The following is a 23,321-nucleotide window of genomic DNA, read 5'->3' as shown; positions in this document are numbered from 1 at the left end:
TTTTCTTTTTAGATAGGTTTTTCTAAAGTGGTTGGGCCAGATAGGAACTCAGGAATTTGGCCTCCAAGCTCATTTTGGGCAATGACCAACACCTTTAGTTTTTGTTCTAGAAGGCAGGGAATCTCCCTCATAGTAATGAGGCCATTTCTCATTTTATTTTGAATTAACACTGATATAACTCGACCGATTGTTGTCCCTCTTATTGTTCGCCACACTGTATTCTGTGCTAATGCTCCAGGCACAGAAGGATACACCCACTGCAACGTACCCATCCTAATGTTGCCTCACTAGCAGTTTTCATTAGAACCATACTTGCTTTAACTCTTTGGGCATTCTAGTACTCTTTCCTGCATTGTGATCCTCCACAGGATCAATGGGCTCACATTCTGCTACCTCATTCTTTTCAGCCTTTCACATTGGAGGTCAACATTTTTTTTTAAAAAACCATTAAATTGCATCCTGGTAACAATTTACAGTACTACAAAATTGTCAAAGTTAGAGTACCACGCCTCACAAAATACCACACCTCAATGGAAGTAATAACTCTCGCGGTTAGGACTGGTTATCTATAATCTGGCCTGGTGGACAGATGCCTAGGAGACCAACCTAGTTAGTGAACAGGGACAACTATGGGAGCTGTAGCCAAACCAATCAAGGTAGCATGAGAGAGTTGTCAAGGCTAAGTCTGTTTAGTTTATTTATATTGCGCGCCTGGCCCGGAGGCATCTGGGCGCATTTCTTACAAGGTACAGGTTACAATACAACGCATTTCTTACAGGTTACAAATATTAGCTGGTACATTTGTAACAGCAAAAGTGCAGGTACTCAAGAATACAGTGGGCAAAGATACAGGTCATAGACAGACCAGCATTATGAGCGAGATGCCGCTGTGTCCTGCTCAGAGTGCCATTTTTTAGTTGTGTGTTTGAAGGCAGGGAGGGGAGGCTCCTCTTGGATGGGGAGGGTGTTCCAGAGTTTGGCCGCGAGGACAGGGAAACTGTTTCTGCCTGCTGTTTGTAGCTTAAATCTAGGAATGGACAGCGAGTGAGTAAATGTGGATCTCAATGGACGAAGGGCAGTGTGTATGGTGATGCGGTTGGCCAGGTATTCGCGGGCAAGGTTAGCTTGAAACTTTTAAGAGATCATTAGTATTTTCAGTGAAATTGTGTGGGCGACTGATAGCCAATGAAAGCTCCGTCTGGTGTCCGAGATATGTAATTTCCTACAGATGCTAAGATCAGCACTAATGGCATTGTTCTGGGTAACCTGAAGTTTGTTCATGTTTCTTTGGCTAGTCCCAAGGTAAAGCGCATTACAATAGTCGATCTTTGACAAGAGGAGTGTTCTGGCCAGGATGATACAGTTATTAGTTGTAAGAAAGGGTCTGCATGCTTTTATCAGCGTGCATGTGTAAGCTGTTGCAGAAGCCACTGTGTTAGTTTGTCGATGGAGTGATAGGGTGGAATCTAGATAGATACTGAGGGTTTTGGTATCATTGGACACCTTAATGGGGTTCCCCATCAATGATGAATGATTGGAATACTGAGTCAGGTTTAATCTAGTTTGTGAACCTAGGATAAGTAACTCAGTCTGATCGTTCAAGCAGAGCCCATGATGCGCCACCCAGGCTTGAATGACGGTGTAGACATCATTGAGCGCTTTTGAGTCGGTTGCATAGTCACCATTGATAGAGATCAGTATCTGGGTGTCATCTGCGTAATTCGTGTAGGTGACACCCAGAGAGTCCAGAATATTAAAGAGCGGCTTTGTAAATGCATTGTATAATGTGGGGGGAAACACATGACCCTTGTGGGACCCCGCAACTGACTGGAGAGAGCTTGGGAGTAGTAGATGGTGAGAAGACCCTCATTCTGTTTGCCAGGAAGGATCTAATCCATGAGGTGGCATCTGAGAAGTGGGCAGCGATTTTGAGGTGATGGCAAAGAATTTGGTGGTTGACCAAATCAAAAGCTGCTGAGAGGTCAAGCAGAAGGAGGAGTGCCAGTTTGCCCATGTCGTTTAGATCCTCATTTTGCGTTTTTAAGTCTATCAAAGCAGTTTCCGTCCCGTGTCTTGGTCGGAAGCCTGATTGACGAAGAGCCAGCAGTTTGTTATCTTCAAGATAGGCCTGAATTTGTAGATGGCCAGCGCGGTCAAGAATTTTCAGGAGAAATGGCACTGTGGTGATGGGTCTGTAGTTTGAGGGGTTACTCGGATAGAGGTTCGGTTTATTGATTAAAGGGATGACCCACGCGGCTTTCAGATTGTCGGGGAAAATACCGGATTTGAATGAGGTGTTAATAAATGTGGTAATGAAAGGGGCATGGTCATGGGCTGCCTTCTTGACGATAGGGGCAGGGGAGGAGTCGTCTTGACAGTTGGAGGGTTTAATCTTGTTAATGAGGTTTTCTACTTCCTGGATAGTTAAAGGAGAGAAACACAAAGGTTTGAAGGGATGATTAGTTGCTGGTGGTTTATTAGCAAAGGAATTAGTTGGTAGGTCTGGTAGCAGACTACTTTTTTGTTGTTGATTTTGGTTTGTGAGGTAGAGCTTTTATTAAGGAGTGCTTTTTGGATATTGTTACACCATAAGGTGTCGGTGTTGCACTTGTTAATTGGGGCAATGGGCGATTCAGGGTCTTTTAGAATTCGGAAAAGCTCTTTGGTGTTGGATTGAGCTTGCAAGATGCATTTGTTATAGATCTCTTTTTGCCAAGAGAATTTCTTCTTTGTAATTGGATGAAGCAATGATCAGGGTGTTTTAGTTGGAAGCCCTTTCCAGTGTGCTTCAGCATTTCTTTTAGTTTTATGTAAATTACGTAGGTGACGTGTAAACCATGAGTTGAGGTGCGCTTGGGGCTTAGGTTTGCGTAATTTGAGCGGGCAATGGCATCCAGTGCTTTTAGTATACATTGGTTGTAAATGTCTACTAGGACTGTGGTGTCAGAACAGAAAGCTGTGGTGTGGTTGAGAAGGGGGGAGGATGTGAGAAAACAATTTTTCCTTTATGTCCTTGTTGCGGGTATGTATAGCTGGTGTGATGTTAGATTTCTGGATAGAGGTGTTGGCCTGGATAGCTAAGGTAATCTTGTAGTGGCCAGACCATATACAAAGTGCCACAGTTAATTGACCAATGGTACAGTTAAGATCGGTAAGCCAGTCAAGGGTTCTCCTTTTGTTGTGTTTGGGTTCTTGAGTTAGCCAAGTCAGAGGCTTTGTGGTCATTAGGGTCAAGGTAGCCTAGATTAAGGTCTCCAAGTAATATAATTTGAGACTTGGGCTTAGTATTGGCAGCTAGGAGAGATATGTCCTCTATAAATGTTGAACTGGATGGACCCCAGTGCTGAAGCTCCAATTCCGAATCGACTAGAGAATACCCAGAACGGACGACTTCTTCCTTTGGGTTGGTGGGACCAACTAACCCCAAGACAAACTTTGCTGGAGGACCTTCCCCAACTGGATGTACTTCTTTGCTGCTGCTGGAACAGAGGGTCAGGGGTCTTTAAGCCAGATCGAAGCTCCAGGAAGATCCCGAGGACCCTCCCAAAGCAGGACGACCCAAGCCCCCCTCACCAGAATGCTGGACTCCAGAAGCAAGGGAAGCCCATCAAGTGTCCAAGATCCGCGGTGGTGCTATTTGACGGTAGCTGAAACCACGAAGTGCCGCTGAACTGAAAAGAGCCCGTAGCTGCCACCGACCTTCAAACTGCAGTGCAGGAGTCCTCCAGACATCCTCCCGATGGAGGCCCAGGAACCCAGGATCTGCAAGGCTGCAACCAGAACAGAAGCCAACTGGATCCTCTTCTTCAAACCTAAGGTACTGTCTTGACTAAGGGGTACATACCTCTTGTCTATAGCTTGCATTACCTGAGTTGAGACTTGCAGTAGCTGTTTTTTGCAGAGTTGATCTCAGCTCTGCCTTTCACAAGCCCAACAGCTTGTGGCCCAACAGTGATTTCTTTACAAACTCTAAACTTTGTGCAAGACTGTGTGCCTAAGAAGTGCCTCCGCTCCATAGACATTGTTCAAATTGACTATGGCTGTCCTGGCTCCCTGCAGACTCTTCTCACCCATTGACTTTGATTCCAACTGTGCCTCATAGGTGGGGCATAGGTTTAACTTGTATTGCTGGGAAAGATCCAATCTAGACTTCACTGGGGGATTGAAAAGTGCTCACATGCTCTGAGAACCTGTTAACCATTTTCCTTCCCTAACCTTTTCCACAACCTCAGAGTTGTATTAAGTACAAAAAGCGATATATAAATGCCAATACTGTCCTAGTAATTGAAGTCACCTCAGGGTGTAGGAAGTGTGTATGAAGCATCTCCAGAGGGCATCTACTTGCTTGTCTTAAAATCTAGGGAAGTGTTATGAAGTGCATTTTTATTGTTGCACATTGCCCTTTTTAAAGAAGGCTTATTTAAAAAACTGACCGTTAAAATAATTATTTTACTAGACAACCTTGAATAAGTGTTATTTGGATACTTGGATTTGTGGATTTCGATGCCACGGCTCTACAGCTCACATTTACCCTTCTATAGCCAAGTCTGGCTGCTCAGTCACTCTACCAACATGTGTAGTACAGACCTATACCAATAGATGGGTTACCTAATACCAAGAGGATAAGACTGGTGTAGTCTCCCACAGGATTACTGCATATAATCTTGCCCAACAACCACTGTAGGACAACATCCGAAGAAGAAGTCAAGAGACTGCAGCAGCACCCTCCTGGACTGTGAAGTGCCCCGTGAAGCCCTGCAGCTGTGCAGACCCCGTTTTCATTGGGACTGGAAGGACCCGTACAGACAACTTCCTCCCTTGGGCTGGTGGGACCAACTAGCCTCAAGACGAACTCCATTTTGGCTCAAACCTCAACTTGCTGTTACTTTCCAAGGCTGCAGAATCCAATACCTGGGGACACCTGACCATCGGGTGCACGGTCTTCGGAAGTGCGAATCCAGTCAAAACTTTGTGGGCATCCAGAGGACCCTACACAAGCAGGACATCTTCACCCAGAGTCCCCTCACCAGAGTCCAGGACTGAGGGATCAAGTAATTTCTAACCAGAGCCGCTTGTTGTTTTTCTTTGGCGCTGAGAAAAAGGCACCAAAATCACAAAGCCGCTGAATCAGGCCGAATCCATTCATGCAGAGTCCCTCTCTCGAGAGCAGCCGTGGGAGCCCGCCAGACGTCCTTCCCTTTCGTCACCATGACGAAGGACAAGGAACAAGGTTCTGCTGCACGGCAACAAGAAGGCATCCAGCTGGAACACATTTTTCAGTTTACAAGTACTGTGGGGTTTGGGGTACATCAACCGTTTGCCATTTGTGGTGCTTCCTACACCCTGGGGAGTGCTATTTTTCCCTCTTCTGAGTTGACCTCAAGTCACTTGCACTCTCCTTTGAGCTTGTGTTTCTTCAAGGAGACTGCCCTTGAGTTGCTGTGATTTTCTATTTGTACTCTTGACTATTTAAAAACATTTTCTGAGAAGAGGGCATCAGACCTTTGAACTGGCACATTGACTTTGGCGGTCCTGGCTTCATAAAGGCCCCCTTCTGAACCACTTGGCTTTGGCAGTGCTTGTTCCTTTACAGGTTTTAATTGAACATTATTATTGCTGGGATAAAAGACTGCATGCATCCCTCTTGGAGAATCTTGTTTTTGTAGAATACCAGTATGTTCTGAACCAACTATAAACTTTCCCTTCTTATAACTCAATACTGCAAAGTTGATACAAAATGTGTTATTACGGACCACAAATGACGTCACTCAATGTACTGGAAAATGTATAACACATGAAAGAATTACTCACCTACTTTATTGTTCTCTTTTCTAATTGAATCCTAACTTGAGATTAATGTTACTATCAGTTGCTGCTTTATCTTAAAAACTTTAACAGGCCGATTCATGGAATCAACGTGCGCCGAAAAAACAGCGCACGCGTGCGAAAACGTGCGATTCGCAGTGAAATAGCGAAAATCGCAGTGCAAGTGCGATTATCGCACAGAAAACATCGCACATCTATTCATGGAAGTCCGTGCACGCGCAAAATGTGGGATGTGCGCGGCGCACGCTGGCGCACAGGTCATCGAACGCCGTGCGATAAGGACACAGCGAATTCGCACATAGCGCGGCGCACATAACAAAAGTAGGCGTAACACGGGGCGTTACACGCAGAATGGGGAACAACTTGTGAAAATGTGGGCGTCACGGGGGAAGTACAGGAGGCAAGTGCACAGAACACCCACACGCTCGCCTACAACACGTATTCATGGAATCGAATAGGGAAAAACAGCACACGTCCAAAGACGCGCACAGGCCCATACATGTCCGCCACAAGAAAGCAGGCGGTAGCGTCCCTGCGGAGGAAAAAAATGTGTGCCAAAGTTCTACACGCGCGAGAAGTACCACACGCGATCGGGCCTGGGGGAGCGTGTGCGTGTATTTCAGGGGTGCGCGAGAAGTTTCACACGCGATTGGCCTGGGTGCGTGTATTTTAGGGGCTCGCGGGTGTTTTCACACGCGATTGTCCTGGGCGTGTGTATTTCAGGGGTGCGCGAGAAGTTCCACACGCGATCGGGCCTGGGGGAGCGTGCGCGTGTATTTCAGGGGTGCGCGAGAAGATCCACACGCAATTGACGTCAGGCGCGTCTGACGTGACACGCGCGGGCGTGTCCCTGTACCCGGGGGAATGTTACAAGACCAAAAACTGCACGTCCGAGTGTCAGCCCGCGTGATTGGAGGATATTGCCTCAGTGCGTATACGCGGAAGTGACGTTGGACGTGTGGTGCGGTTTAAAAGGTGCGTGTAGTACATCATTTCCTTGTACGTGCTTCCCGTGGAGAGCGAGTGGGTGAAATCTGTACTTCTTGTCGGTTCACACGCGATTTACTTCACAGCGTTTCTAGTTCGTACTCCCTTTTACCTCTGTCAGTATTTTTCTGATTTTCTCTTCGACCTGTTTCCTCAAACAGCGTTGACTTCTCCTTTTGTCTTGTCTCCTCAGACAGTGTACAATTCTTCTTTTGGCGGGGGTGTTGCCAACGCGCACACGCGCGTATTTTTCACGCTGTTTTCCCAGGCAGACGGTGAGTCGCGCACTTTACCAACTGTGCTAGCCCCGTGTGTAGCGTACCCCTTCAGAGGTCATTGTAGGCTGCGTGTGACACGCATATGTTCATTTTTGTGTTTCTGGGTACCACAGCGTAGTGCAGGTTCCTTTTCCCACGCACGTGGTCTATGAGGGGTCGCGTGCACGTCATTTTCTGTTTAAGGGGTGCCTGTGCATTGCGTGATCCGTCATCTTTCCCCAGGGGTTACATACAGCCTTGCTAGAGCACTAGGGTACGAATTCCATCTAGTCCCTACCCCTTTGACCCCCAATTGCCCAGGACAATTGTTCACTGCAACTCCCATACGCACAACTCCATCAGTGCCATGGCTGGGAGGTGAGCAAGTGGTAAGGGTGGCAAAGGTGGCCGAGCCTCAAGAGGTGGGCGTGGTGGGCGCGGTAGGGGACGTGGCCAGGATTTGCAGACTCCCCCAAGCCCCCCACGTGTGGAGGACCAGTCAGGGACACACATCCCCCCCCCCCAATGGTTGAGGGAAACGTGGCTGACACCATCCCTGCTCAGCCCTTGTTGGACCGGCCCGTTGTGGCACCTGACCTAGCACAGGGTGACTCCCAGGCTGACTTCCAGGTCGCCAAGTCTAGGCCACGTGTGGCGGCGCAAGCCAGTGTCACCAGGCCACGTGGTACAGGGGCAGCCATGTCATCTGCTGCCCCGAGTAGGCGGGGTGGGGAGGCTGCAGGGGCAGCTGCAGCTCCATCCACCCCAGCTCTGACTCCTCCAGCAAGGACAGTGTTGGTCCCGGTACATCAGACTGAGGTTCCCCCTGCCATCATCACACTTCAGCTAATGCCTGCAGAAAGTCATGTGGTCAGTGTGCCATTGCACACTACTACTACACAGTCCACCGGTGCTCCTGCCTCTAGTGTCCAGAGCGGCGTAGGGCACTCCGGATCCCTACCACCCACAAAAAGAAAGAGGAAGAGTGCTCGTCCAGTACAGGCTGATGACCCCGACACGGCTACACGGTCCGGCACGCCAAGGAAGCCTAGCTTCAATGATGCCGAACTGGATGCACTTGTGCAGTATGTGTCCGAACATGACGCCGAAATGTTGGTCACTTCAGGGTGTAGGATTACACCTGCTCGACGTCAGGCACACTGGCAGTCCATCGCAGACAGCATAAGTGCCCTTGGGTTTATGAGGCGCACAGCTGTTGAGTGCTACAAGCGCTGGAACGACCTTAAGCGTAGGGCAAAGAAAAAGCTGGCCTCAAGTCATGCCGCAACTCTGCTGACTGGAGGTGGGTCTCCACAAGAGGACATAGAACTCACTCTACATGAGCATGTTGCTGGGACCTACGTCACAGAGGAGCAGATCCAAGGTGTGGGAGAACTGCCAGATTACGAGGCATTGTCCGGTGAGTGCACATGCATGTGTGTGTGATCCATGTGTATGTAGTTTGTGGGAGGGGATCTGGTTGAGTGCCAGGTCAGGGTGTGTGTGCCTGAGTGTTTTGTCCCACCCATGTGCTTCATCCAATGCATTCTGCGCCCCGGGATTTGGGTATTACAGTATCCCTTCTGGCCACAGTAGGCGTTTTGCACTACATTGCGCCAGTTGCCCTTGAAGTGGCATCTTGCTACCACATTGTTCCGTATTTAGCTGTGTTCATTCAGGCTGATTGTAGGAATTCACCTGTTCTACTGCGCATCACTCTGCCCCATTGTCACATATATGACATGCCCATGGTACATGCCATCTGTGTGATGGCATGTGTCATGTATGTGTATTGGACATGCCACTCACAGGCCAATGTGTGATGGCACTGCTAGCCAGCAAGCAGCTGATGTGTTGCTCTCCCATCTTGGTGTCATCAGTGTCTGACATTTTCCTCCCCTTCCAACTCATGGACAGTGCATGCATGGGAGGGTTATAGTCATGTGGGACATGTGTAAATCAAGTACTGGTACTGTAGCTTGTCTGGCCTAACAGCGTGCCATGGTGCTAATGCCTGTTTCCATTTTTTGTCTTTCTTGTTTTTGCAGAGGATGACGCACCTGATGCTGTTGAGGGAGAGGAGATGGTGCAGGCCCATGAGGGATCTGAAGCACGACCAGGCACCAGTGGGGACGCGGTTTGGTGGTGGGGGAGAACCTTCTCTTGCTGCAGGCCATACTGTCCCGGGGTGTCCTTGGCTGCACCTCCCCAGAACTCTTTTCAGGTGTTGATTCGGATGAGGCCTATGTGGATTTGCAGGTATGTGTTCATGGAAGGGATACTGTTCTGTCCGATCCACCTGCACCAGGGGTAGAGCCCACTACGGGGATGTCAGTGTTGGTAGGTGCACCTGTGGTGGTTACGGATGCAGGGCCACACTCATATGATCCTGTTCCTGGGCCAGCAGTTCAGAGGGGAAATGCAGTCCTGCAGCCTCAGGCAGTGCAGACACAGCAAGGCGCAGTTCGCCTTGCCCCAGACAGGTGTGGTGCCTGCCAAGGCGGTGGCCGTCCGCCACCAGGCTATACCGCATGGGAGCAATCCATTTACGGTATGGCCAACCAACAGGCAGCATCATCCGAAATGATTGCTCAAGCCATGGAGAGGGTGGCCACTTCCATTGTCCCCCCAGAAAGGCAGATGGAGCTACTACAGCAGGCAACAGACTCCATTTGCCAATCAGTCAGGGAGGACATGTTGGCGTCCAACAGGGACAGACAGGCGGCCCTGGACAATCTGAGGGAATCAATTTCTATAGATGCCCAGGGACAGAGGGAAGCCCTGAGGGGAGAGGTCCGGCACCTCAGGCAGACTCTTGTGGACCTTGAGGCTTCCACTGTCATCAGGACGGAACAGCTGCTGGAGCGCCTCACCCGTACGCTCTCAGCAGAGATGCAGGCAACTCGGGCAGAGGTCCGGGCAACACGTCGGGTGTTGCATGGGGATCTCCGCACCATATCCCTCCAGAACGAGGCCTTCCAGACCCGCATGCTTGCTGCCATGGAGGACCAAACTAGGGCATTGCGTGGGCTGCCTCCCATGGTACCACCACCTCCTGTGGCAGCAGCAGCAGAGGTTGAGGAGAGCGAATCCAGCAGTGAATCTCCCACTATTTAGTAGCCGTGCAGGCCATGAGCCCATGGAGGTGTTTTTTTTGCAACATTCACGCAGGTGGCTGTTGGTGGGCACCCTGTCCTCGGACCTCCTGGGTGGCCTCCCCCACCCCCCGGCCCACACATGGCCATTTTTGATTTTTGATTTTTTGTTGCAGTGTGTTGCCTTGTGTGGCTCCCGTGGGCATTCACTGTATTCTGGCTGGGCACATGCAGGCTTGTCCCGAGTTTGGGTTAGATGCTTGGGTCAGTGAGACACACACCCCTCCTGCTTCCCGTTTCCATGGGCTTGCAAAGGGTGTGCCCAAGTGACAGTGTATTACACAGTGACGTTGGACTCCCATGAGCTGTGTGGGCAGTCTGTAGTCAATACTGTGTATACATTCCTAGTGCATATTGTTGTTGTATTGTGCACTGCATGGTGTATTGATGTGTGCTTGTGCATCCATGTCTCCCTCCTAATTTGCAGGTTCATTCCTCATGTCTTCACAAGGCCGTCCACTTTGGAGATGGAGCTCATGTTGTGAGCAGTGGACTTCCAGATGTGCGTGGCAACAACACTGTACAGTTGGAGGTGGTGGATGTGCTGGCATTCTCATGTTGTAAGACTACGTATCCTTTGCCTTAGTACTGTCATGTTTATGCTATGTCGATTGTATTGTGGTAAGTATTTGGTCATGTGTGTTGTTGTTTCTACATTTATGTGGGCATATTGTGTGTGGCCAGTTTCCATTAGGGACACTATACTTTGTGACACGTGTCATGTTTGGGGGATGACTTTGCTTGCTCTCACATGGCATGTCATGCCATGGTGTGTTGGGTGGCGGTGCTGGGGAGGGGTTGGGTGACATGGCACTGTTATGTGTCTTGCAAGGGGGTAATGATTTTAGCAGCATAGAAGTGTGTCTTTTGAACACAGCATTGGTGGTGTTTGTGTAGGTAGGGAAGCACAAAATGGAACACTTCCAGATGTACAATCTCAGGCTGGTATGGTTGTGACAGTTGACTGTCCATTGACACATAATTGTCAGTAACAATCATCATTGATTGTCAGCTGGTATGTGCCAGGGCTGTGTGCACTCCACAGGAGTGTGATTTTATGTGAAGTAATTAGCCACGAGCTGCGTACGGGCTGCCTCACCCCGTGCCCTTTCCCCTCCCATGCGCAGTGGGCATGCATGTGGTTGGGGATGTGGGGGCACCACCATGTCCACGGCCAGGCCCCGGCGTGTTGCAACGTTGTGCAGGACACATGCTGCCACTATGATCCTGCACACTACTGGGGGAGCGTATAACAGCTGCCCGGCAGAACGGTCAAGGGAGCGGAAGCGTGACTTGAGCACTCCGAATGTGCGCTCCACGATGCCCCGGGGTGAAATGTGGGCTGTGTTGTATCTTACCTGGGGTGGCGTGGTGGGGTTCCGAATTGGCGTCATCATGTGGGTGCTGAGAGGGTAGGCACTGTCCCCTGGGGAGGTGCTGATGGGTATCATCAGTGGGGTTGTGACATTACTCAGTATCTGACATGCATGCATGCGCAGTGGCATTTATACTCACCGAGCAGCCATGTATCGCCATGCCGCCCAGCTTCTATGTCCCGGTTTAGGGTAGACATTCTGTAGATGAAACTGTCGTGGGTGGAGCCTGGATAGTTGGCGTATACTGAGGTGATGATTCCCTTGGCATCACATACTACCTGGGCGTTGATGGAATGCCAGTGCTTGCGGTTTCTATAGATGTGCTCAGTTGCCCTGGGGGGACGTAGAGCCACATGGGTGCAATCAATGGCACCTAGCACTTTGGGGAGTTGTGCCACCCTGTAGAAGTCCTGGGCAACAGCCTGCCTTTCTGCAGGTGTTCTGGGCAGGTATATGTGCCTGCGGACTGATGGGCGTGCAGTGATGATGGCCAAGACCTGGTGTAGGCAGCGTGACTGCGTGGCCTGTGACACCCCCCCCACTATGGCACTTGTCCGCTGAAATGATCCAGTGGCCAGGAAGTGCAGTACATTGAGGACCTTCTCCAGGGGGCTGAGTGCTTTGGAGCACAGGGTGGTTGATGTGAGGTCATCCTCCCACTCACTGACCAGGTCGAGTATTATGTGAGGTGGAAACCTGTACCTCCCATACACATGGTCATCAGGCATCCCAAAAAGGCTGGTTCTGGGTGTAAAAATTCTGGCCTGGACTATCCTCCTCCTCCTCCTGCGGTATCCCACGGCCACTGCTGCTAGGAACGGTATGTTCATCCTGGCGTGTTTGTTGTTTGCGTGCACTTTTATGCTGTGCGGGTGGACGTACGCCTACTTCCTGCTGGCGTACGTGTTTCCGGATTGGCCACGTTCGTTTCCATGAATACGTGTTGTAGGCGAGCGTGTAAAACTTCCCGCGCAGCCCTGGAATACCCGCACCCAGCCCAATCGCGTGTGGTACTTCTCAAGCACCCCCGAAATACACGTACCCCGCTCCCCCAGGCCCGATCGCGTGTGAAACCACCCGCAAGCCCCTGAAATACACGCGCCCAGGCCAATCACATGTGGAACTTCTCGCGCACCCATGAAATACACACACCCAGGCCAATCGCGTGTGGAACTTCTCGCGCACCCCTGAAATACACACACCCAGGCCATTCGTGTGTAATACTTCTTGCGCACCCCTGAAATACGCGCACACGCTCCCCCAGGCCAGGTCGCATGTGAAACATCGCACACGCGTGTTCCCGACACCCGTAATACGCGTTCCCCGCTTTGCGTTTGCTGTTTGCCAGTCCGGTAAACTGGTACAGGGTTGGCGCAGCCCTTTGCGATGGTTTTGCGATCTTGATGGCTTTTCCTTGCGCGAGGGCGTTCTTGGGGGCGTAACTGGCGCTGCTGCAGTGTCGCTGCGCCACTCTGCGCCACGTCTGCTTTTGGAGGTTGGAATCCATGAATACCCTGTGCGCGGAAATTGATTTTATCGCACGCGGCTGGCGCAGACATTCGCACGGGCACGCTGTGCGCCAGCCGCGTGCGACACTTTTGAGAGGAATTACATGAATCGGCCTGTAAGTGGGTAAGTGTTTACCTGGATATCCGCATTTACTGATTTCATTGTACACAGAGCAGAGAGAAGGGGGTTACACCAAGTATCCATTTGGCACGCCACTGAAGGTGGTGTGTGCCAATCTCTCAGACTATAGAGATTTTGGAGAGATACTAAAGAACTGTAGTTATTCAGGATATAGAAAAAATAATCTTAAAAGGAGGACCCCCAGCAACACTGCCCTAAAGGATCTGTGTGCTGAAGTAGTAAAACACAGATGCCTTTTAATGCTATGGAGCAGACATACTCCATAGTTCAGGTAGAATAAGAATAGAGAATAGAATAGAGAATAAAGTTCCAAAGACAGCCCACAAGAATGAATGAGTGGAAAGGCTCACCTCATTCAGGATTGAATGAAAAAAGGTCCAGAAGTCCAACAAAAAGTGCTGGGGGTCTCACTAGGAGAGGGGGATGAAGAATAAAAATGATAAATCTCCCTAACAAGTAGGTAAAACTAATTTACTTACCTGCAGGTCTAGTGGAAATCTAAAGAATTTGCAACTTCCGATTTGTCTCACCTATATCTTACTTCAGCAGTACATAACAATGCTGTATGTAAGCTTATTGAATTTTTGGATGCAAATAACTTCTGGTGAGATTAAAAATATTAGTACAACATTGATAATCAAATGGGTGTGTTTTTTTCTAATCAAGAACATTTTAATTAGCAAACTCTGCTGATCTATTTTTGAAAACTAATTTATGCCTTGCTTGTTACAGGTCGAGTTTTAGAAAAAAAAAGAAAAATAGTAAAAGTCTCAACATCGCTAGGGCCCACTTGAGCACCTCTCAAGTCCTTCACAACCACACACCAATCATGTTTACACCAAGTATCATCTAGTCAAGAGACTGCCATCATAGTTATGTCTTGCTTGTAAAACATACTGCATACTCCTTAAACCTTCTCTCATGCCTACCAAGGGCTAATCACAGCTAAGAAACATGCATCCCAACAAACACAATGATCCCTCTTCATAACCTCGTTTTCCCCCCACTAACTTGTTTTGTCCACTAACCCCCCCTTTCCCCATCACCTCGTATACCCTCAACCTTTCTTTCGTACCCACAGACCATGGTCTGATGACACCGGGGCAGGGTCAAAATACGCTGCATTTCGGGCAAGGTTAAGCATTGGAAGGCCACTACGGTGGTGATGGGTGCAGTATAAATACTGAACAACAACTTCCAGCTAATAGGGAGTGCAAGGAATCATTTAAGGAAAACCCTGCACATATGCTACAGGTTCCTTTTCCTATGTCCCCATTGGAGATCTTGTGGAAAAGCTGCAACAAAGAAAATGGATGACGCCATACATGGTCATCATCTCTGCATGCCTTGGAGGGCGAGGATAGGAGCAACCAAGAACAGACCTGGCCATATGCGTTAATCTCATCTGGGATTGTTCAGTGAAATTGAAACTTGAATGTTTTCCCAGGAAGTAGCAGCAGCCAAATGAATGACTAAATCGAAACCTCCCAATTCGAAGTTGAGTTTGCACTTGGTGCAGTCTACAAGGTTAAATAGAAATACTCAGAGCCATTAGTTTGGCCCTGGGATAAGTCGCAAATCTACCCATTCCTCTGCTGGAATACACAAGGACTTCTTTCAGACATAAAACAGCCGGTGTTCAGAAGGGAAACTAGGATACCCAATTTCATGCATAAAACAAGGAGGCAGTGCAACACTCCTTAGTGTGCAAGACAAACTATGCACCATGTTTGCCACACTATGGCTGGTTTACAGCGAAGATCAGCAAGGTAAGAATGTTAATGCTCCCAATTCCCTCTAGCCCGGCAGCCCCAGGGGAAAGTATGGTTTCTCAGCTCTGCAACTATCTGGAATAAGATTATTTTTTTAAATAAAAAAAAACATGGGGAACATGATATTCAATATTCTGATGAGGATAATGTGAAGATTTAGAAGTAAATACACTCAATGGGCACAAAAATAAGGCTGAACAAAAGGCTTAATTACACCTGCATACATCCAAGAAGCTAGAGTTAACTGGCTTGCTTTTACAATGGATTCCTCCACACAAATATCTAATTTAAGTTTTTCTGAAAGAATGGGAAAGGTTGATATTAGCAACAGTGTGAAAGGCCTTCGTTTTTGTACTATATAGCCTTGTATACACTTTCTCACATGTGCAATAATTTCCCCTTTGAACAAACACATTCAGATTATACATGTACAATGGCTCCTTAGTTCACAACCAAGGTTTGAAAAAACATCACCTGGAGTGATGTTTAAGGTGAAATTATGGTTACGATACACATTTCGAATCAGATGCTACAATCTTCCAATTTTACCTATCGGGACTGAAGCTGGTTCCATAGACCGGTCCACTGTGGCCGTGTAAAACCTTCAACTCACTTGCTGTTCGCTCATCCATTATCCTCTCGAGCACATCATCTGATTCTTTGTCTATGAGACTGAGATCTGCAAAGTACCAAATTTAGACAAACATCCAGTGAAGGTTAAATAAAACTACTAACAACTAAAAAGTAATAAAAAATGTTTTAAAATATTACTCAATATTGCATCAGCCTCATACATTTGTAGGCAAAGACCTGCTGATGGCAACCTAATTCCATTTTAAAATCGATTAATTTTGGGAAAGATCTCTTTACTGCACCTTTCCTTCCATTTCTATGGACCCCCAAACATGCAGCTTTTATTTTTGATCCTGACCTGTACTTTGTACAGTGCAATGAAGCCTTAAGCTTCACTACACTGTTTTTTGCTCATCTGTTATGGGAAAACTGACATGTCCTTCAGGCTGTCAGTGCTGGTAAACAGTTTCACTTAAGTCTTGTTACTTGGTTACTAGCTTTAGTAACTTGTCGTAACTTTTTGTCATTGTACATTTCCAGCGTTACAAACTGTGTCCGAACATTTCCAGAACTGTTGGGCATAAGGTCCTAGATAACATATATTTATCGAATTATTAGTGTTGTGTGATACCTCTACCTGTTAGTAGTCTTTTTCATGGTGTTTGGCCATAAATAAACTATTTGTATACAGATTGTCTAAGTGTAATTTGTGACTCCCATGGTGTGTACTCATTGTGGACCCTTTACAAGCTCACCACCTCTTGAGACTCAGCCTTGACCACTCGTCACTGCTACCATGAACTGGTTTGGCTACAGCTCCCAGAGTTGTCCCTGTCACAATATAGGTTGGCCTTCTATACATCTGTCCCCCCCAGGCCAGAGTATAAAAAAAATCAGTCCCAACAATGAATAAAATGTAAAGTATCAATATAATGCATGAAAATCCCATAATTTCCAATTTGAATTCTTATCCCTAGATGCCCAGAAATCAACCTCTTAGCGCATCTCCAGAAATATATTACTCATTTGGTTTGGCTTAAACAAAAGTAGCTGTTTAATGCAAAGGGGCAGTAGTTCCTCCATTTATTGGTTTGGTTTCATTTTCCATAACCACTGCGTGGTTTGCATTGCTTTAATGACCCATTCTTTTGGTTTTGTCCAGTTTAGCTTAAAGTCTGATGGTGCTCCTACACAAACTGCATAGAATCAGCTACTTATTTATGATAGTGTCTTTCTAGTACTATACAGAGACTGCAAAAGGGCAGCAGCCTAGCCTTTTCTTTGGCCTTGCAAGGCACAGTGCAATGCTATGCATTATGCATGATCCATGGAGCGGACCAGATATTTGGGCTTTAGGGGCCTGATCTGGACTATATGCCTTATGACACTTAAATTAGTGCCTTCTTTCTATGCACAACCCCTATAAAGAGTAGATTTGTCAAATAGAACAGTGTGTGGGCATTCTTTTAATGTATGGCGGTGTACGCTGTACCTTACTACCTCCCCTAGCATCGTCTTAGAGTGAGTCTTCTAGTATAACGTATGTTATGATATAGTGCTTGCTACCAGAATCCTCAAGCCTCCAAGCGCTTTAATAACGGGTGGTGTTCTTACACAAATAAAGTGTGCTCAATGTATCTGTCTCGAAAAGATGAAAGGCCCAGTCTGCCCTTTCACAGAAAACAAACTTTTGAAGTGGCTGCTGTGCCCATATGAGAGGTGAGCACTTAACTTGAATTACGTGAGCTATCCAACCATACAGTTACCCCACAACCAGTGTAAGTAAACTTTTCTCCACATTTGATTGTGGTTCTTCAAAACAGATAATTCAATGGTCTGGTTGACATGGAGTTTAGGTATACCAACGTTTTCACCAAAATGTATCCTAAACAGCATATTTTCCTTACAATTCCAAAACTGATAGGACTTACAGCTCACTGACCCTTCGTATAGAAGGACCTATTTAAAAACAAAAAATATTTGCACCTTTTAGGTAATATTTGTGCGTGGGTTTGAGGGATCGAAGTATGAGCGTAAGTAGAACAGTGTTTTGGTTCCAACTTGGTGCTGGTATGGTGACCCCCCACCCATGAAAAACAATGGGTACTACCCCCCCACCCTTCCCCACGTGCGACTATTGCACACTAGTCCATTCATCGTATGCGCTCATGCATAGGCATGCCAAGTGAATACATGATGCCATCATATGCAACAGTCACATAGGCGCTGTGACAAATATTGAGATTTTGTCCCTTCTTCCTTGGGGGAGCCAGTCTCTTTGAGGCTAGTGAGTGTTAGGACAGTTTTACTAAGGTACTCCCAAGACTTCTTAAAAACCATATCTGAGGCAGTACATACGCTCCATAAGGCTGTCCCACATGAGAACGTGGTAGCATGAACAGAGCAGCCATGGTCATTTTAGGAGGGAGAGAGGGCTGTAGCTTGGTACAAAGAAATTGTAGCATACATATGATTCAAAGAAACACTATATATTGTAAAAATAAAGGGTAGGTAAATACTATAACATCATATAAACACAATCCCAAAAATCCAAATCAATACCTATGGTATGCAAACCAAGGTATAACCTTATTTAGAGAAGCAAGTCAAAGCGAGTCAAACCTAAGGTTGTACATTCAGGATAGTCATCTACTATTATTGGGGAATAAGACCAGGTTAGATATACTTTTAACAATCAGTATTTCAAGGGCAGTTGACCCCGTCAGTCATGCAGTGGCACTCTGTTATGAAATCACATAATAAACCAACCCGGTTACAAGTATACACCTTGCAACATTATCTTTTAGAACTCAGATCAGAGCTAGTAAAACTCATACTTTCTGGAGGGGCCTTAAACTACTCTATGGCAAGTATTAACACGCAATAACTATTTTAAAATCAGGGCAAGCAAACCCCCATTACGCTGAAAGACAATGTATTTTAAAGGTAAATAATGAACCTATTGGTACATAACTATCTGCTATCAAATAGCTAGTTATACCCAGTATACTCTGAATTGTAGAATACATTTTTAAGTAATAACTTTATTTAAATATTTTAGAACAGCACCAAAGCAATTCAGGGAAGCACAACCCATGGTTACACGTCTAGAAGAGCACCAGTAAGGCCTATATATTTTCAAGAGTGGCTACAAGCAACTCAAAGACAAGTATTATTTTTAAGACTGTTTTAGATCTGTATGAAGGAGACCAGGTAAAGCAAGACCCTGATACACTTTAAGAATCACAATGTTATTTAAGGCAAGTAAACCGTATTGGTAAGCGTTTACACTCATTCAGTTTGGCAACGATAACACAGTACCAACACTTTACTTTTTAGAAGTGGTGAAACAACATTCAAACTTCTTTCACATAGATGCAGTTACTGCACTAACTTCTTTAGCAAGCAAGTACTTTTACACTTACACTTTCAAGGCAGAATCCTTCCCTTATCCAGTCCTTCTCTAGCCTATTGCAGGAGTTCTCTCAGAGGCAGAAGGGGGACCTTAGTGGTCTAGGTGCCAGCTGTAGGCAGGTTGAGACAGGGTTCAGTTGCAGTAAAGTCAAAGTTCCATCGAAGTTCTTCTTAAACAAGTATTCACTTTGAGTTAAAGTGTTCAAGGACTTCACCCAACGCTCCCTATATGCAGTCCAACATTAGGCCTGGGCAAGGGGCATGGGCAAACTCCCAAACACACAAATAATCCACACAGCCTCACAAGAAGCGCACCAGACTTCAAGTAAGTATTATCCAAGTCCACATAGTACCTTAAGAGAAAAGAAGAGCTTCCGAGTGGATGCAGCACACAGGGACCGGACCCTGGATTCTTGGCCTGGAGACCAAAGAACTAGACCATGGATGGGAACTTGCAGCAGCAGTAAGAGGAGGCTTTGTTAAGTAAGAACTGATGTAGTAACACTGTGCGAGGCTACACAACACGTATCTGCTTGGCATTAGGTAACCACCTTTTGGTATAGGTCTGTACTACAAAAAATTGGTAGCGTGACTGAGCAGCCAGGCCCATCTCCTGAAGGGTAAATGTGAGCTGTAGCAACGAAAATTGCAAATACAAGTAACCAAATAACACTTACACTCAAGGTTTCAGTTATAGTTATTTAACATCAGTTTTAAAATAAGCGTTCTTTGAAAAGGGCAAGATATTTAATAGTAAATATATTTTTAAAATACTTTTCAGAATCAAACAAGTTAGTGGATGGATATGCTCCTTGCACACTTCCTACACCCTGAGGTGACTTCATTCACAAAGACAGCAATGGCATTTATAGATCACACAGATTCTGAGGTTGCCGAAAGGAAAGGTTTAAGGAAGGAAAAAAGGTTAAACAGGTTTTCAGTATACGTAAGTGACACAAATCTTCCAATGAAATCTAGACAAGCTTTTCAAAACAAGTTACCACCTATGAAGGCACAGAAATATCAAAGTCAATAGGATAGAAGAATCTGCAGGGAGCCAGGACAGCCAAATGTCAATTGGAACACAGTCTATGGAGCTGAGGTACTTCTTAGATAAAAAAAAAAGTCTTGCAAAGTTAGAGAGTTTGTAGAAATCACTTGTAGGGTCATAAGCTGTGAAGTCTTTGAAAAGCAGCAGAGTTGGAATAAACTCTAAAAAGGTAAGCTAATCCAATTCCCAACTGATAAGAGCACAGCTAAAAAGACACTGAGATAGGTACCCCAAGTCTAAACAGTACCTCTGGTTAGAAGAGTGGTCCAGCTGGATTCTGCTTTGTTGCAGCGATGCAGACCCTGGTTTCCTGAGCCTCAGTCGTGGGGACAGGAGGGAGGACAACGGAGGTTTTGTTTGTTTTGTTTTTTTATTTGTTTTGGCTCGATGAGCCTTTACAAAAAGACAAATAAACAAGCAAATGACAAAGTTACTTTACAAATATACACATTTTTGGCTAAGATGAGACAATGCTTTTTGCCAAACCTGCCACTTTTCTACAAGCCATCTGAGTGCACAATGTTGTGGTGATCTATTTTCCTGGGCTATACAGGTTAAATGATTATTTCACAGTTGGTTAACAACTGGATAGCTGCCGACGTCAATGCAACATTAGTACCAGAAATAAGTCTGTCCCACAAAAAGTCTGATATAACGTCTTCCTCTCTGCGCACAAAGTTCCTAAATAATCTTAAGCGATGTATCCATGAACCTTCACAGTCCATTAGTAAATGCCTTAGTGTTTGTTTGGCAGGGTTTAAGCAAATGGAACAGTTTTTTTGCCTTATGCCCTTGGTTTCGCTTTTCTAAAATTGCCCCACAGCGGACTAAGTTTAATCTCCTTCTGAGGAAATTTGAACGCAACTTTCTATTAGGGGATTTCATTAGATAGCAGGAAAGACACCCAAGTTTCTTCCCCCCCCCTCAAGAACGCGCTTTGAACTGGATCTGATCTAACCTTCTCTATTGTTTCGATCCAGTCTAAGAGTTTTTTTTTTTTATTTCGAGTGGGTTTGAGATCAGGGTTTCCTCATCAATGTCTATTTTTACGAGTGCCTTCGTGAGATCAAAAGTGATGACTTGCCCTGCAGCTTTTGAGACCCGAGGTCTCTGTATAGGGAGGTTTCTTTGCCCGTAATTATTTCTCAAACAGGGAAATCAGTTTCTAATCTGTCATACACTTCAATGACTTTAAGCCCAGCTCGAATCTCAGGCTTCTTATAGATGTGCAGCTTGGAAGTCCCAAAACTCTTTTCCAAAGTCGACTCTTGAAAATTACCCAATTTGCAGACCAGAGACCCGGTTTAGCTTCCAGTCCATAAAGTATCACTGGTACCACTTTTGCTAAATAGTACTTCACTAGCGGAAGGATGGAAAATGTACAGAATTTATAGTTCAGTATCATTTGTGATCCGGCTTGTGTTACCTTGTCCATAACCTCAGATTCTGCCTTGTATTGGGCTGGATGAGCGTGTATATTATAACCCAGATATTTTATGGTTTCTACAACTCTACATTCGCCCCTCAGTTTCAGTTTTTATATTTAGTTTTTGACAACGGATGTTTAAAAATGAGGATGTTTGATTTGGCAGGGTTGACTGTTCGTTTGTTTATCCCAACATACTCATTCAGTCTCGTTAGACGTTGCAGACCAATTGGTGTTCCATCAAGAAGTACTAGATCGTCTGCGTAAGCCAGCCAACAGATCTATCTCCCATTTAAGGTGGGACTGGCCGAAGCAGCAGCCGATTGTAGGAAAAGTCCCATGTCTGCCAAAAACAGATTGAAAAAAAGAGGCGCTCCTAGGCACCCTTGTCTGACCCCCGTCCTCCACCCGTTTACCTCTATTAGTTTTGATAGGTGGCCCATTGCATCAAGGCAAACTCTTAGGTTTGTGGCTCTATGCAGTTCCACCAAGATTGATAATAGCGTTTCTGGCATTCCCCACCATCGCAATTTTTTGCCAGAGTAATGCTCGTTCTACTTGATCAAAAGCTTTCGATAAGTCGATCCAAGTTCCATACGATGGGGGCGATTTTTTACTCTCGGTTTGTTCGTTCAAGAGGTTTAGGATCACACCATTGACTGATGTCGAGTGCCCCTTCCGGAATCCTGTTTGGAAGCGTGATAGGACGTCAAAATCTTCTACCCATTTTGAAATATGGTTTAGTAGGAGTTTCATAAATATTTTGCTTTCGATGTCGAGCAGTGCTATTGGCCTATAATTTGCTGCTGCCCGACGATCACCGTTTTTAAACAAGGGTATTACCAGTGCCATTTTCCAGGAGATTGGAAATGCCTTTAAGGATTTCCCCAAAGAGACCGGATAATAATTTCAACCATAGTTCCGGTTCGCTTTTAAGTGTCCGATAGATCAGGCTGTTCAATCCTGAAGCTTTAGATGTTGAAGAATTCATTATAATTTAATAGATTTCCTCTTCATTGAAATTGAGTTGCCATGGTATATCTGGTTTGGTCGTAAAAGGACAGGTACTCTGACTCTTGTAAGTCTCTGTTAGATATTCAACCCAACCTTCTTCAGAGACTAGGTTACAAAGAGAGTCTCCCGTTTCCCCCTCAAATTGGTTTAGTGCTTCCCAAAAGTTTTTATTGTTCTCTCTTAGTATATTAAGTATATATTCCCCGTCTGTTTGCATCCGGATTTCCCTTTGTGAGAGTGATCAAGATTTATAATTGGTTTTTTCTCTATTTCTATTTTCGGTTGTTCTACCGGATACCCTATTTTCTTGATTTCTCGCAGGGCTTTCCTATGCTCTCTGTTTCTCCTTTGTGTTGTTTCATGAAAGGCATGGAGATGTTTTTGTTGGTCTCTCCCCGCTAAATCTTCGGGTGCTAGTGTTGCCCAGAGAAATTTATTAAACCTCTGGGGGTCGCATTCCAATTTCCAGATATACTCGGGAATCTCTTTTAGCCTCTTGTTGAGCTTAAATCCCCCATTCTTGTATTTCACAACTCTAATTTTCCCTTTTTTTCCTTCTAGGTTCCGAGTTTCTCTTTCTGTTCTTGTTCCTAGAATGTTTTGGAACGATAGCTCGAGTCTGCTATGATCACTGCCCCCATCCCGTTTGAGAACAAGAAGGGAAGGTGATGCATGCAGATTTTTGGAAACAAAAATCAAGTCTAAAGTGGAGGAGGATTTCCCTCTATGCTATGTTGTATATGTTCCTTGATCACCCTCTTGTGGGCTATTGACCATTCTGCGGTCCCATCGTTCCATAAATTCCTGCCACATTCTACCA

General features: G+C 46.0%; 1 protein-coding gene across 2 annotated transcripts in view; it reads right to left on the bottom strand.

Annotated features, from left to right (window-relative positions):
- TAF5 (TATA-box binding protein associated factor 5) overlaps positions 1-23,321 on the bottom strand; it is a 304,035-nt gene that overhangs the window by 144,275 nt on the left and 136,439 nt on the right. For both annotated transcript variants that reach the window (XM_069611701.1, XM_069611702.1), the window contains exon 7: positions 15,573-15,702. In XM_069611701.1, the coding sequence (XP_069467802.1) occupies positions 15,573-15,702 (130 nt within the window). The remainder of the gene's footprint in view (positions 1-15,572; positions 15,703-23,321) is intronic.

This window comes from Ambystoma mexicanum, chromosome 8, assembly GCF_040938575.1.
Source record: "Ambystoma mexicanum isolate Mex_15411 chromosome 8, UKY_AmexF1_1, whole genome shotgun sequence".
In the NCBI taxonomy this organism is placed as follows: Eukaryota; Metazoa; Chordata; class Amphibia; order Caudata; family Ambystomatidae; genus Ambystoma; species Ambystoma mexicanum.
This window is presented reverse-complemented; position numbering and strand designations above follow the sequence as displayed.